The 17,179-nt window shown below is 35.9% G+C and overlaps 1 protein-coding gene across 1 annotated transcript; it reads left to right on the top strand.

The window, feature by feature from the left end:
* The first annotated feature begins 10,627 nt into the window (after window positions 1–10,627).
* LOC115766163 (cryptochrome-1) lies at window positions 10,628–15,141 on the top strand. The gene is made up of 4 exons (XM_030710005.1): window positions 10,628–10,900; window positions 13,185–13,528; window positions 13,596–14,515; window positions 14,755–15,141. The coding sequence occupies exons 1-4, from the start codon at window positions 10,759–10,761 to the stop codon at window positions 14,966–14,968; spliced, it is 1,620 nt and encodes a 539-aa protein (XP_030565865.1). The 5' UTR covers window positions 10,628–10,758; the 3' UTR covers window positions 14,969–15,141.
* Window positions 15,142–17,179: the final 2,038 nt, after the last annotated feature.

Here is a 17,179-nt window from a genome sequence, read left to right as displayed (position 1 = left end):
ATGTGTTGTAATTTTGTTGGTTCCATTCGAAGGAAAAGTTGTATAGTAGGCAGAGTCTTCAAGTCAATTAAACAATGAGACTCCAGACTTTAATCCATGGTTAGAGAGAGTTCAAGTATGGGTTCTAAGATCGTAATAAATATCTTATATAATATTCATACTATGTTTAATTGATTATATAAATAATGAATGATAAACTTTAATAAATATTAATAGGAAGCTAGGTCTAGTTGTGATTTATTTTCACATGTGAAGTAAATTGTTTTGGTACAGTTAAAATTTATAATTTTCAATATTCACTGTAAGCCTTAATAGAATTAATTAAAATATATTAAATCGAATAGAAACATTTAATTATTTATTTCGATATATTCTCAAAATCAATCCCATTTAATTAAGTTCTTCTTAGTTACCCTTTTCCAACATTTTCCAACTATTGATTACATTTTTTAGGGCTGACAATTTTGCCTGTCATTTGGATAGGTAAGAAGTGCAGCATAGACTACGAATACAAAGATTTACTGAATTGTAATAAAATGGCAAAAAGCTACATTTCTGCTAGCCAACGAAAATTGGCTCAGATTGTTCGGGTCAAAACAATTACTTTGCTTGAAGCCAGGAGCTGATGCACTCGTGGAAAACGAAAATACTGCTCGAATTTCATGGAAATAACAACACTTTCTTTATTTGCAAGCCTGGCATTAACAAAGTTTACGCTCACATAAATTACTTTTATTATTACACAGAGAACAACAGATGTCTCTTAGCACAAATTAGAGAAATTTTTGTGTGTTTGTCTGCAGGCATTTTTAATCAGCGAAATACCTGGCCTGTCTGTCAGCGCTCATAGCAAAAAGTTATGTGATAATATTTATGCTTGACATAAAATTCATTAAGAGTGATTAATATTTGTGGCTGTTTGTTGCTGTTCCTGCTGTTTTCCCCTGATATTAAAATGGCCTCCATGCGCTTGTCTGGCTGGCAAATCAGTTTCAGAACTTTTATCTCATTACAGAAAATGATTAATTTTCTTGTTAACTGCTTAAGTTCGGTTGATGTTGCATAAGCTGCTGAAAGTTGATAATTTCAATTTTCAGCTTTTCAGGTACATGGGTTAAACTATGGCCTTTGAAATATTCGGTGGCTATAATAATTGTCGCTAAGCTTACTTTGTGCCGGCCCAATCAAAAAGCTGTCTGACTACAAACATCCAAAATAAGCTGAACACACATCTAAAATAAGCCGATCAAATATTAAATGAATGCCAAGTGTCAAGTCTATTAACCATAAGCGATTGCACAAATAACGTAATTTCTGGGCATAAAATGTGTCGCACAATGCGACAAAAGTCTACCAGAACGTAACGCGGTCTATACAAGCACTAAATACCCTAACACTGAAAAAGTAAACTGTCTTATTGTTATTGTTATAAAAAAGTTGCTCCTCTTTTATAGTTTAGTTTAAACTTCTTCAGAAATAATAATAGAAAAGTTATAGCTACAAAGTTAACCTGCAACTACTTCATAAATCAAAGCAGCCAACAGTATATTATATATATATTATTTTACTTTAGGTCCTTGCTTGAATGCTTTACAAATTTCATGACAAAGTTATAATACCCACTCACAGGTAAGTTTGAAGAGCCTTTGACATAACAAGCTTTCGCTATTTGAGTCCCTTGTTGTGGAAATAGGTTGTGCATTTTATTAATGTTATACTTACAAGCTTTGCTCTGCTTCTTAGAATTCTCTTGCAATAGAAAACATCAATTATGAGGGCATTAAACATAAATTGAGCCTTGTTAACGGAAATTTCTATAAGAGCATAACGCATAGTATTTTCCACATAAATTGCTGGCTTGGGCTATAATTTCTTCTATTTCATTTTTCTTGAGGCTCTCATTTCCGATTGAGTTGCTAAATACAAACATATTCGCCTTCGCACATGACATCAAAGCTGCTACCCATATTAGAAAAAAGAAAGAAAAAAAACCAAATTAAATAATGTCAGAACATATTAAGTTGGTATAAACCAAGGAAGGAATATTGCATAGGAAACGTACTGGCAAAAAGCTCAGGCCTTCATCAAAACGTATACAATTTGCCCCATTTCGTCCTTGTCACATTTCTCCGCAGCTTCCCAAAAAGCAAGAAGTATTATTTTCGTATATATGACTTGCAATCTTGGCATTAATATCATGGCGTATAATAATTACGATGACGTTGAATTTGAAATTATGCTGACGAATAACGCAGCATCAGAGTATCTTCTAAAGCATTGTGGAGTATGACAAGTGAGTGCACTCACTGAGTAATATTCAAAATCACTCATTTCAGATCTTGTAACTCAAGTGTATATATACTCTACGAATAGCTCAGATATGCATTGCTTTAACTTATATTAGGAAAAGTTTAATAGGCGGCCAACACATGATTAGAAAATATAAAAAAAAACAAGTAAGAGGTTCTAGTCGGGAGCTCCCGGCTAGGGGATACCCTAAACCCTCTTATTCCAACACCAAATAAATTAATAAAAAAAAGTTGCCTTGGCATGGCTCGAGCTCGCGACAGACCGCACCACTTGCTATGCCTCTACTCAGCAGCCACACCAACAATTAAGTAAAAAGCAGACGCGCATGAATGTGTGTGTACATGTATACAGAAATTCTTAAAGCTGCTGCCCCATTCAATTGCGCAGTTACATATAACTTTGGTTTTTCTTAACCGATCTTTATGAAATTTTCTACAGTATATCTTATTGTACTATAGAATATTTATATATTTTGAAAAATCAATTGCATTTAAATTGTGGTTTAAATTGGTTGGCAATAAAAGCTAGGTTATTAACTTGATTTATAGCTCTGAGGTGGTAGCGGGGAGGTGGCGATAGGTATGAAATGAAAGATACTTGAAATATCTATAATATTCTAGAAGCAACAAATCATGTTTGGTGGCTCTAGCTCTTATTATTTACCCAATTTGCTAAAAAAAACAGGATGTCAATATTGATTTTTATCGATTGCTTGGAAACGGAGTAAGTTATCGATTATCGGAAACAAACTGCGCGGGAACTATGCTCCTCATATATATGCAAAATCCTATTAAGATCGGACCACTATATCATATAACTGCTATAGGAACGATCGGTCGAAAATTAAGTTGTATGAAAAAACATTTTGTTTATCAAGATATCTTGACCAAGCTCGGCAATTATTAATTTTACTAAGCTCCTCATATATATGCAAAATCCTATTAACATCATACCTCTATATCACGTGTAAATATTATAATCTAACATCGAATCGCTCAAGTCCATAAAAGTAGAAAGTACCACTCGATGAACCTAATTTAATTTATGTGAGATGATGATTTGGTATATTAAGTTTTATCAACTTAGGTATATGCATGTCTGTAAGTAATCTGTCTTTAGTCTCAAAAAGACGCTTCTTAATCGTAAAGCGTAACATAATCTTTAACATGCATGGTATCTGCCACCAGAGTGACCGTGTACTTTGAATACAAAGCAGAGAGAATGTGACGTCATAATCCCACGATATTTATTTGCAACTCAACCTTTTGTTGTTTTTCTTTTCCGTAACAACTTTTATTGGAGCAATTGTTTTTCCTGAAAATATGCAGTAGAAACTTTCGACCATTGATTTTTGTCGTCCACTTGCAATGTTCGCCCGGAAAATTAGCTGAAGTTTGCATTACAATCCAACAAAATTGTTGTCCATGCAGTCATCGATTTGTTGTCGTCCGTTTTTTGCAGTGTATGCTCTTCTGATATTTTTATTCCTCTGGGATGGTATCTAAAATCTGGCGAATCAGAGTATTTTCAATATTTATAAAAAAAACTCGAGCTTTTTATTATATTTATTTTCAATAATGCAATAATATATTATAATATACTTATATGCAATTATATTTTAAAATTTTCAACTAAAAAAATGTGTATTTACTTATCTTAAAGTTTTGGTAATACAGGATGAACTTTTAATTATTTATTTATTTAAAGCCTTAACTCAACTTGTAAACTAACTTAGGTTTAAATGAAAATAGCTCGGTTAAATGAAGCCCGATTATAGTAATATATATGTTGTTGAGCTCATAAAAGTCTTTAGCATAAATGGCAATCAAAACTTTTGATATCAGATCCAGCCTATTTTTGAAAAGCATTGTAATTTCTGACGACTTGGGCTGTGTCAGGCAGTTAGTAAGCACAAACATGTTTATATATATATATATATATGGATAAAGAGATATACCGATGTATGTGAAATAAATTCTTATCACATTTAATTGCTTTTCGCACAGTCCCTAAGCAATTAGTCGAGTAACACATACTCCAGCAATAACTTCCGGGCTCATTAACTTTCTGCTAGCGCACTCAATCACAGTCCAATTGGCTTTCAGCTGGCACTGCAGCAATTCAATAATATTCCACGTTCGCAGTTGCCACACTGCCCCACGCAACTTTAGCGACCTACTTTCAGACCTTATTGAATTACCTTCGCTTGGCCACCCGTTGCTGCCAGGTCCGCGCTGACTCTGAGTCTGAGAATGGGGCTTGGACTATGTCCAGTTCAATGCGAATTTAAAGGAACCGCTGCTGCTTTACATAAATATTTAAATATTTAAAAGAGAGTTAATTTGTCGTCACACACGCGGGTAAAAATGCAGACCTGGGGGCTGTCCGCTCTGATCAATCAGACAGAAACAATATTTACAATTTGAAAACGAACCACGAATTAACTCAACAGACTTAATTTGCGGTCGATGCGAGCAGTTTTCACTGTGCCCATGCTGACTGAGTTGCGAGAAGTTCAATGGACAATGGAGGATTGCAGAGGCATGCTGAGTTCATATGCCGGCAGGAATATTCCTGTGGCGCCTGCTGCTGACAGCCACATGCACACACACCCAAACACACTGCTGTCAATTACGGTAGAGTGGGTATACATGGCTGTTTACGAGTCCTGGCACTTGACTTAAAATAAACAATAGTCAGTAGCTAAGAATAACTTGGGTTGTGAAATAACAAATGGCATCCGGGCAATAGATAAGATGGAATCTAAATACCCTAAAGGATGTGGGATGCATTGATTGCTGCACTTCAATAAATCTTGAACCCAATTTGCTCAAAATCAAAGCCAAATGTAAACTTAAACACAATGATAACAAATATTATTTAATAACTGTTTGCACAACTCGTATTAAATTTATTCCAATAATCAACTTGACTTATTGGCAGCCTTTCAATTAAAGCTGAATGTATGACTCACTTTTGAATAAATTAACATTATGCACAATATAGTGTGGTTCTTTGAATACTCTATAATCCAGTGAGTCTTTCAAACAGTATTCAGTTCAGTAATAAATGAAATAATCGGATTTACAGTCGTATTTTCTCCTATTTTAAAAAAGCTCTGTAGCTTGCGAGCTTGCAAAAGTTAACCAATAATTTTCATAACTTAAAAGAAACCTTCAAACAAAGATATTTAAAAAGTTTTAAGCATGAGTGCTAAGAAATACCAGATATTTCTTTATTATTCTAATTTATTACTTATATCTAACTCTAAGCGATCCGATCTGTTTACATTTAGCAGCAGCAAGTTATATCAATATAAGTAGATGTATTTCCATTTCTTGCCAAGACATATGTACTTACATATATACGTATTTGCCTGCTACATAATAGAATGGTCGGAAAAGTCTGCTTTAAAGTGTAAAACGAGTCGATGGCAAACTTAAATGTGCTCAGCGTATGGAAATTAAAATGTAAATATTAAATACATAATTAAATGCAGGCGGAGAATGTAAAATATGCAATTAAGTGCAGATAGTTACGGGCATACATATATACATAAATATATATATATCACTAGTATTATTAAGCGAATTTACAGAATTGATGCATTCAAATTATCATAATAAGTAAGAGTATTGATTTCGTTATGGCCGTTTCAAGAGTAAAGGGCCACGTATACAATAAATGAGTGTGTGTCGCAAGCAAAAGTTCAACTGTGCGTATGATTAATATGTGTGTATAAAACATATTTAATTGTTTAACTTGTATAAGTTGAGTCAACAATGGTCCACAGTGTCGATCACCAAAAGGGGTAACACAAATGCACAGAATAATTTATACAAACCAAACTAAAACAACGTTGGAATAACTTACAGGAATTGCTTGTGCAATTAAATATATCGTAATAGTTTTTGAGACAGTTTGGTCAAAGGATTTGTTGTAGTTGCCAACTTTATAATCGTTTTATTTTGCATAGCAAAATAAACACCAAGCACGGATATGAAATATATAACTCACGTCAGACAAGCAAATATTTAGTTATTGTGCCACAATAAATATGAAATCAAGTAAAAGGTTCTAGTCGGGAGCTCCCGACTAGGGGATACCCTGAACCCTCTTCTTCCAACATCAAATGCATATATATATTCTATTTTAGAAGCTATATGTCAAGTTTGGTGACTCTAGCTCTTATTATTTACCAAAATTGCCCAAAAAACAGGATACCGATATCGATTTTTATCGATTGCTTGGAAACAGAGTAAGTTATCGATTATCGGAAACAAACGATCTGCGCAGGCACTAGGAGCACCTACATCTAAAATTTCAAGTCTCTAGCTCTTATAGGTTCTGAGATCCTTGCGTTAATACATACGGACAGAAGGACAGACGGACGGACGGACAGACGGACAGACGGAAAGACGGACAGACGACAGATGGACATGGCTAGATCGACTCGGCTATTGACGCTGATCAAGAATATATATACTTTATGGGGTCGGAGATACTTCCTTCTGCCTGTTACATACATTTGGACTTTGCACAAATACAACATACCCTTATACCCATTTTTAATGGATTCAGGGTATTAAAAAAGCAATTTATGCAATATGCAAATTGCATCAAAAAGTGATAAAATTAGAAAATCACAAAAAACATCTCAAATCAAAATAATGTAAAGCCATAAAACAGAAGTGTCAAATAATAAAGGAGCTTCCAATCACTGACTGTTATGTCTTAGAATAATACAATGTGTGTTCAATAATCAAACATATTATTTAAATATTATGAAATTCAAACCTTAGCCATAAGCTAAATTCTAAAAAATAATTTTCACCTCTACTATTTATCTGTCATTACAAACATGTGCCAGTTTTTGCATATGTACAGATTTATTTTAAGCCGCAATCCTGAATTAAGTCATGTTAAATATTCTATTTTAAACGGCAACTTTCCTCAGTAGAGAACTGCATTTTTTATAAATAGGGACGAGAACACATAAATTTTCTCGAATCTCTGTCAAGAACATGTTTGTAGCTATCGAATTCCTATTCATGCGTAAATGCTTACTCCCACTGAGCTGTGGGGAACATTTTTGATTGATTGTCTGCGCATTTTACTATGCATGAGTGAATGAATTTGAATGATTGTCTTAGAACTGTTAGTGATTTGAGCCGAGGGCATTCTAATGCTACATGGTCTAAATTTCATGCATAAAGTTATGTAATGGCACCCGCAGCACTCATAACTGGACATTAGTAACAAACACAATTGTAAATTATATAACATTTATTCAACAATCAGCCCTGCAATGAGCTGCAATTCACCATTCACTACAATGTCAGGAATGTGAGCTCGCAATGATGTAAAGCAATGAACCATCAATACAAACAGTGGCAACTGCATGCGGAAGATGACATACAAGCTAACGTTCCATTGTCCCCTGTGTGCGGGTGTGCATGTGTATCTGTGTGTGTGTGCGTGTCCTGATTGCACAAAGAAATAAAGCCCGTCAAGTCCTTGGTGACGTGTTGAGTAAAAGAATGAAACTAGCAACTGGCAGGGCACAAACGACAGCTGAACCAAGGGGCCCAAAGGACTCAAAGCGGCGCACCTGGGCAGCCAATGTAACAAGCGAACAGTGGGCGGCAAAGGTCTATAAAGTGGTCAAAAATGTGCTGGACCTCGTTATAACCTACAAAATGCCAAAGATGTGCAGATTTAGATAAAAGATTTACTATTATTACCACAAAAGCTGCAAATCTGCTTTGAACCGAAATATACATTAATTTCGTACTAAACAGCCGAGCCATAAGATCGAACCATATTTTATATTTTCTTTTTAGATTTTGTTTAAGATAAAAAACTTTTGAAGGAGCTCAGCCCCAAGCCAACAATAGCCTGCAACTCATTTATCTCATCATATTGGGTCGAAAGGCAAAGATTTGCTTCGAACCGTGTACCAATCCAGCGACAAATATTATACCCTGAACCCATTAAAAATGGGTATAAGGGTATATTGTATTTGTGCAAAATCCAAATGTATGTAACAGGCAGAAGGAAGCATCTCCGACCCCATAAAGTATATATATTCTTGATCAGCACCAATAGCCGAGTCGATCTAGCCATGTCCGTCGCAAGGATCTCAGAACCTATAAGAGCTAGAGACTTGAAATTTTAGATGTAGACGCTCCTAGCTCCCGCGCAGATCGAGTTTGTTTCCGATAATCGATAACTTACTCCGCTTCCAAGCAATCGATAACAATCGATATCGATATTGTTTTTTTTTTGGGCAATTTTGGTAAATAATAAGAAACTTGACATATAGCTTCTAAAATATAATAAATATATGCATTTGATGTTAGAAGAAGAGGGTTCAGGGTATCCCCTAGTCGGGATCTCCCGACTAGAACCTCTTACTTGTTTAGGTTTGCAGGCGTGATTTTAGGCACCAAAGTGTAAAAAATTTGTTGTCCTTTTTTTATAAACAATTTCAAGTTATAATTTTGAATATATATCTCATTAACCTATGCTATTTAGATAAAAGCCGAGACATTCCCTAAAGCGGACCTCGCACATTTCTGTCATCAACGTCGATTCGTATCTGCAAATTAGCTCTATGAGAGCCATTGTGCGGCATTTCATTTCTTATCAGGTTTGCTGTGGCACGTTCCCCTTCCTTTCACTCTTCGTCTTCATTAATTTGAAATGGCAAGGCTTTGTTCGTGGTTTCTGTTCGAGAAGGTAGAACTCTTGGCTTGGACACGTGGGCCACGTGCGGCGGTGGACTTTGGTGCAATGCACTGGCAGCGGCAGCTTGTAGTTACCAATATTGCACTGCGCCCGTCACGAAATGACCCTTTTCTGTGGGCGACATGCAAAGCTGCAGTTTTCGATGCACACACAAACAGTTGGATGGGGTGGGTCATGGGGTTGGGGCTACAAAGCCGACTGACAGCTTAGGTTAACAGCTGAGACCCCATTGGATAGTCAATTCCACAAGCACAACTGTAAGTCATGCAAGAAGAGAAGAATATCCAAAAGTGATCGATTAGGAGATACCTACGTTCGACTTATGCAGTACTTTTTTAATCCCAGGAATAGTTTAGGGTATATAAACAATGATATAAAATAAAGTTAAAAATATTGTAGATATACCAAATATTTCTATATGAAATACACAGCTTTGTTTTTATAATAGGTTATGGAATATTTAAAAAATTTTTGATAGAATTATTCTATGGCTACGTTATGATTTAGTAGTATTGCTGACAATATTTTGCTCAATTATTCATGGTATGGAGGGACTCAGAATTATCAAGTCTGATCAAGATACGCCGAGAAAAATATTTCATAAAAAATACTCTAACCAAATAACCTAATACCCTTTAAGATCATTTCAATGGCAACAGGGTATTCTCTTTTTCTCTCTGTCTCTCTACTCTCTAACATTCCCTTTTGCTCTATACTAAAGAGACGAAGATACCAGCTTGGTTTTATTGATTAATTAATCATAACCACATTAAAAAACTATTTGTTTTTAAATTTGGTAATGAACAATTTCTAAAAAGTATGCTATGCTAAAGTTATTTCCTCAAAGTTTAGTTGAACGTTCATGCTCATCTATTTATTTCTGATATATATTCTTATTTAGCGCATTCTCTCTAATCCCATTTAAACTTTCTAAATATTAATTATAATACTTAATATACGATAATACTTATTTTGATGACAGTGGATATAAGTATTTCATATATTACGCATCTGATAATTATTAATTGTAATTTATAAGAATAATGGTGTTTGTATTAATTGTATTATTTTAATCATTTAATTGTATTAATTTCATTTTTAATATTTGACCAAATGAAAATTCATGATAGAATGGTCAATGTTTCTTTTTAGTGCACAACGCAAACTTAATAGCATAGTTACGATACCCTCGGTCAGGTCATAAAATGCATGCGACGTAATAAGCAGCAACAGTTGAGCTTTGGGGTTGTCGTCGACAGGCGCTTGTTGTGGCGGGTGCGGGGGCGTCTCTAGTTTAGCTGAGCGTAAAATGCAACGAGCCATGTGTTAAGTGCCATTGGCAATCACAGATACATTCGCACACAGTCGAGAGAGAGAGAGAGAGAGAGAGAGAGAGAGAGAGAGAGAGAGAGAGAGAGTGAGTGAAAGAGAGAGAAAGAGAGAGAGAGAGAGAGGGACACGCGCGCGCACAGCTTTGTAGTGACGCACTCGACAGCGATGAGAACACATAAAAACCAACGCTCCCAAGCTTCCCAGTCGTCCCCCAAGTGAGCTGCAGTCATAGTCGCAGTCCACGTCGTCGCAGTTGCCCCATTCGCAAACTGAACGTTGGCGCGAGCGCGTCGCGTGCACGGGAAATTGGGAAACTCAAGTTGCAATACCTCAACTTAATTCATAAATTCTGCATAGATCATCAGCATGGCATTGCGTGGTGCGAATGTGATTTGGTTTCGGCACGGCCTGCGTCTGCATGATAATCCCGCCTTATTGGCTGCACTGTCCGACAAAGATCAGGGCATTGCATTGATACCCATCTTCATCTTCGATGGCGAGAGCGCGGGTAAGTGTCCAATCATTCTATTAGGTTTCCTGCAGCCTTTGCGTTTGCAGCGCTTAACTAATATGAGCTAACAGTGCAAGTCAGCGACTTTTTTATTACGAAATCTTTTGTGGACGGTATCATCTTGCACCTCTCATGCATGCAAATAAAGCAGTTTCCATATCCAACGGGGAAGCCGGCCGTTCACCGCGAGCGCCCATACTCATGAGGTGCAATCAACTCTGGTTGTTTAGGCAAACAAGAGATGCATTCTAATGTGAACAAGAATGAGAGAGAAACAGAGCAAGAGAGAGATAGAGCGTTCCAAAGAGAGATAGAAGCGAGAATCGAGCGTAATCAAAGGCAATTAGTTTCTCAGAGAGCCTTCGTCTGATAATAGTGATTATTTGTATACACGTTAACTAGCCCATATATATGCATATATATACAGCACTGTGCCGGTAAATGCATGCCAATTGGATATAGAAAATCCTATATAAATAAATACTTCAAGTCGTGGCCCACACTGATCCACACTGATTAAGTAAATGACTTAAACTGATTTTGCAAATGCAAAAATAACGCTTATTTTATTATTAAAATCTATTTTTTACGAATCAATTTACTATTTATACGAATCAAATGTTATAATTTTGTTGTTGTATAGCTGTCATTTTAATTTTTTTGTTAAAGAGTATATTGTTTAGGAAATTCGAATAATTATAAAAATTAAAATTATTTATATTTATTTAGAGTAATTAAATTAAAATTAAATTTTAAATTGTATATTTGTATATTTTTTGGCTAGGAAATTAATACATATATATATATTATCGTGGGTTACTAAAAATAAAAGACCCGGATTACACCTATTAATGATATTACCAATTTTGTTTTTGTCTTTAATGCTTTGTACTTTTAATTTTAGTGTTATTAAAGGAAAACCTTAAATTAAACCTATATTAATAAATACTAATGCAATAGTTGCTACAGTTGAGTTTAAAATTTTCCAATAAGAATATATATTATATATATATATATATATATATATATATATATAATATATATATATACTTGTGGGTATTACCTTTCCATTGAGTACACGCCTGTGGATAATTTAAATCTACCCACCTTGATCTCCACTTCTAATTAAAAATATGTTTTAAGTTCATCGAAAAAAGAAACAAGTGTTGGAATCAATGGTTTCTGCCCATGTTAGTCTTGCGGTGAGAATTTTAAATCTGAAGAATAAACATTCGTTTATAGCACCTGAAAATGAGTTTGAGGCCGATCGGATGCTTAGCAAAAAACTTTCATACAAACGTTTTGCGCTAATTAAGCACTGTTGTTTGTGAAATTTTCCAAATCGCTAAAACACGTATTCATCAAGTTCTTATGTAGAGCTGTGACAAAAAGTTTGAAGCAAATCGAAGAAAAATTAAAACTTTCCAGATTCATGGAAATGAATTTGTAGGTGAACCTACCAAATCTTTGACTCCCATTTCCACCAAGGGAGGAAAGATTTTTCAAAAAGTGCGAAACACCCATCAGATGAATTTTGACAAAGAACTTTGAAAATGTTGTTGAAGTTGATCGGATGGTAAACAAAAAACTTTCATACAACCGTTTTTGGATAATTAACGACTATTTTGGGTGGAATTTCATAAATTTCATAAAGCTGAAGCACGTTTTCTTAAAGTTCTTATGATAAGCTTAAAAAAATTTTTGAAGCAAATCGCTGAAAACTTAAAACACCCCTAACATTATTTTTGAACAAAGATCTTTAAAATTGAGTTTGACGCCGATCGAATGGTAAGCAAAAAGTTTCATACAAACATTTTTCGCAATTTCAGTCAGGACAAACAGTCGCATGTATAGAGATAAAATCTCCAATAAATATTATTTAAGTACAGTCATTATTTAAATATTGAAAAAGTATTTCTAAAATGTTTAACCTTCTAATCGGATAGGTTTTTTTTTATATAATATTTTTCAAAAGACATTCGTTCTCATTTGAAGATAGAAAAGATTATAATTTTTAAGGCATATAGAAATTTTATAAGAATCGAATAACCTCCCGAAAACAGTGAAGAGCAGTAGGAAACGAGAGTTACTTTTGTTGTTTGTGCTTTTTATGTTTTCAAGCTTAAACCTAAAGTTCTTCGCAATATTTAAAATATTGCTCATACGCCAAGAAGGCATATAAATATCTTAATATTATCAATTTCTCAGGCTACATAAGTATTTCTCTGGGCACCAATAATCCAATCCCATGAATTACATGCAATAACTATCCCCCTCCTAGGCACCAAAAGCGTTGGCTACAATCGCATGCGATTCCTGCTGGACTCGCTACAGGACATCGATATGCAGCTGAAGAAGGCTACCAAGGGGCGCGGTGGTCTGCTCATGTGCCAGGGCCAGCCGACCCAGATATTTCGACGGCTGCACGAGCGGGTGCGTCTGCACAAGATCTGCGTGGAGCAGGACTGCGAACCCATCTGGAACGAACGCGACGAGGCAACGAAAAGCCTGTGCCACGAACTGAGCATCGAGTATGTGGAGAAGGTGTCACACACGTTGTGGGATCCACGCACGGTCATCGATACGAACGGGGGCATTGCGCCACTAACCTATCAGATGTTCTTGGTAAGTTTTTGCTGGCATATAACTGGTTGCCAGTTACTTATCCATGCACATCCTTCGTCATCTACAGCACACGGTGCAAATTATTGGCTTGCCGCCAAGACCCATCCCTGATCCGAACTTTGAGGTCGTTAGCATTGCGCAGCTGCCACCGGAATTGCGCAAAGATATCGGCTGCTTTGAGCAGACACCGACGCCGGAAGACTTTAACATCTATAGCGATAATATGGGCTACCTGGCCAAGATGAACTGGATCGGCGGTGAGACGCAGGCACTGTCGCTGCTCGGTGAGCGCCTCAAGGTGGAGCAGCACGCTTTCGAGCGGGGCTATTATCTGCCCAATCAGGCCTTGCCCAACATTTTGGAAACGCCCAAGTCGATGAGCGCCCATCTGCGTTTCGGCTGCCTGTCGGTGCGCCGATTCTATTGGAGCATGCATGATCTCTTCAAGAATGTGCAGCTTCGCGCCTGCGTCCGAGGCGTTCAAATGACGGGTGGTGCTCACATCACCGGACAGCTGATCTGGCGCGAATATTTCTACACGATGTCGGTCAACAATCCGCAGTACGATCGCATGGAGGGCAATGAGATCTGCCTGACCATACCCTGGTCCAAACCGGATGCCGATCAACTTCAACGCTGGCGCTTGGGTCAGACGGGCTTCCCACTGATCGATAGCGCCATGCGGCAGCTTCTCGCTGAGGGCTGGCTGCATCATACGCTGCGCAACACGGTGGCCACATTCCTGACCCGTGGTGGTCTCTGGCAGAACTGGGAGCTGGGACTGGAGCACTTTCTCAAGTATCTGCTGGATGCGGATTGGTCTGTCTGTGCTGGCAACTGGATGTGGGTATCCAGTTCGGCATTTGAACGACTGCTGGACTCCTCGCTGGTCACCTGTCCGGTGGCTCTTGCCAAGCGTCTCGATCCCAATGGCGCCTATATCAAGCAGTACGTGCCAGAACTAAAGAACGTACCCAAGGAGTTCATGTGAGTCCAGTTTGGCATAATCATATAATTTTTGCAAATGTAACTCATTGATGGAATACTTGGGAAACTGACGAAAACCCACTGTCATAAAAAACAAAGCGAGTCGCCCTGAGTTGTAACTACAAATCCTAAGCTCAAGAATATATTTGGAATAAAAATATTATGCATTGAGACCTTGGAATTACATTGTTTTTAATAAAATTGATATACTAACCTTCAACTCGTTCTCCACCTTTTAGCCACGAGCCATGGCGTATGTCATCCGAGCAGCAGGAGCGCTACGAGTGCCTCCTTGGGTTTCATTATCCGCAGCGCATTATTGATCTCCCGCTGGCCTCCAAGCGAAATACTCTGGCCATGAAAGCGCTGCGTAATTCACTGATTGAGCCGCCGCCTCATTGCCGACCCTCCAATGAGGAGGAGGTGCGTCAATTCTTTTGGCTAACCGACTGAAGAGAAAAACAGCCAATTATTAATCTATGTGTATCTGTGTTTAAATATCCTATCCTATGTCTGTATAATAAAATTGTGGTGAACATGTCATTAATAATGCTTTATTTTGTTTTTAATTTTTTAATGAAAATATTTGCTACAATACAATTTGTATGTTCAATGTTTTTAACAGCTTATAACTTGTTTTATTATTACTCGTACATAATTTAGTTTAACTTAATTTAAAGTGATTTATGTATATATAATTAATATTATCATTCCTATTACATTTTCAAATTATACGCAATTAACATTAATTTTAATAAAAACGAATTGGTTTATTTATTTATTTTTTTTTGTTTATAAATTGATTTAAGAAAATTTGAACGCGGATTTATTTTAAAAATATTTAATTTTATTTATAAATGTTCATTGTTATTGGCTTTAACTCGTAGTTATGAAAATGTAATATTTGTTTTTTTTTTTGTGTTTTTGTTTTAACTCTCTAGATTCGTGGTGTATATTTTATTTGAATGCCTAAATTGTATTTCAAATCTAATTTTTGTATTTTTGTTGTAGAATGTGTGCAATAATTTTTGGTTCCCAAGGCCAATAATATGAAATTTGCTTATTGCTTTGATAATGGGACCTAAAAGGATTTATTGTTGAAACTTGAGTCCCTCGACAGTTGCTACAAATCAAAAAATAGAGAATAGCTAACTCCGACAATGCCGAAGCCTTTACATTCCTCATAAAGAGTCAATCATCAGTGGAATAAAAAACACGCCTGACATACATACTTATAAGAATAAATATCTGTAGACCCGTTGCAAAGAATTGAAAACACATACGAATATACAAATGTACTAGCATAGTTTTTCATTTTCAGATTGAGTACAAATTAATTCGAATAAACATTTAGAGCGCATTTTGGAAAAAGTTATTGCGTATGCATGTATGTATGTCTATACATTAGTAGGTTATCGTAAAATTGCTGTATAAATAAACCAGCCAACGAACCAACGAAATTGAACGGGAACTCACTCGCACAGCAAATAACAATTTTATATTTATACATGTTTATTTTTGAATATTTATCTTATAACGCATTTTATGTTAACATATTTTCAAATATATTTTTTACTACCGTGTGTGTGTGTATAATTTACATACACACATACATATTGACAGCATACACACGTATTTACACAGTGTCAATGCAATGTTTGCATATTTGTATGTGTGTACCAGTGTCTGTGTGTGTGTGTCTTTGTGTCAAGGTTCGAACGAAAAACCCGCCTCACATATTGCCTTTGGAAACAAACGCAGTCGCCCCATTAAATATGCAATACTTGCAGCATAATTTTTGTTACTACGCATATTTTTTAACTCTTTGCAATCCACGATGTAAGCTTATGAGGTTCCATTAATTTCACTATAGTTTAAATAAAGATTTTAGCATGTTTTTATTTACTATATATATTTATACTCTTTTATAGGGGGGCTCCTTTGCGTTCATGAAAATAGAGTGTCGCTAATTTGTTTTATATTTTTTAAATAGTTCTTTTAAAAGCCGTTTATTAGGTTTTCTTTAAAATGGACGTTTTATAGATAGATAATGTATATACTTTGAGCAGAAAATAGCGGCAAGTACTTGAACTATTCGGTGTGCCTAGAGCGGAATTCGGAGTTGTTAAGAGGTGCCCCTAAGTGTGTAGAGTATTCATTGCTTATGTGCTTTGAATCGATCTTTAGCATTACATACAATTCTGGCAGTATATATTATTATATATTGGTTTGACAGAAAACAAATTCGTTGAAATTTCTAAAACTAGTTCTAGTAGTCTGCGTTGGAATTGGTGTTGTGATGAACTATCAAACGGAAAAGTTGTGACACAAACAAGTCTAGTCAAGAGATCAGGGAAATTTCAAGTATTCAACTTGTAATTCATTTAATAGTACAATATTTTGTATGCACAGAATACCGATATTTAAGTGAAAACCCACTTCTATGGATTTCTTTGTACAGCTGGATAGTTTTAAATATTTCATGAACTGAAACTTTGAATAACATTTAGCATTTTCCGCATCTCCAAATGCAAATTCGTGTCTTTCATCTGTGTGTATGTGTGTGTGTTTGTGTGTATATATCTATAACTATTGCAGGCCAACAGTTAAGTTGATTCCGACTTTTGTTTGTTGGTTTTGCTTGGCTTCGATGCACTTTTTATT

Source organism: Drosophila novamexicana, unplaced genomic scaffold, assembly GCF_003285875.2.
Source record: "Drosophila novamexicana strain 15010-1031.04,08,12 unplaced genomic scaffold, DnovRS2.1 tig00001062-arrow-arrow-pilon, whole genome shotgun sequence".
Taxonomy (NCBI): Eukaryota; Metazoa; Arthropoda; class Insecta; order Diptera; family Drosophilidae; genus Drosophila; species Drosophila novamexicana.
Note: the sequence above shows the minus strand (reverse complement) of the source record. Positions and strands in the feature narration are given on the sequence as shown.

Coding starts and splice junctions, on each gene's coding strand:
- LOC115766163 (XM_030710005.1), top strand. CDS start 10,759: ATGGCATTGCGTGGTGCGAATGTGATTTGGTTTCGGCACGGCCTGCGT. Junction 13,529..13,595: donor TAACCTATCAGATGTTCTTG/GTAAGTTTTTGC, acceptor CGTCATCTACAG/CACACGGTGCAAATTATTGG. Junction 14,516..14,754: donor AACGTACCCAAGGAGTTCAT/GTGAGTCCAGTT, acceptor TCCACCTTTTAG/CCACGAGCCATGGCGTATGT.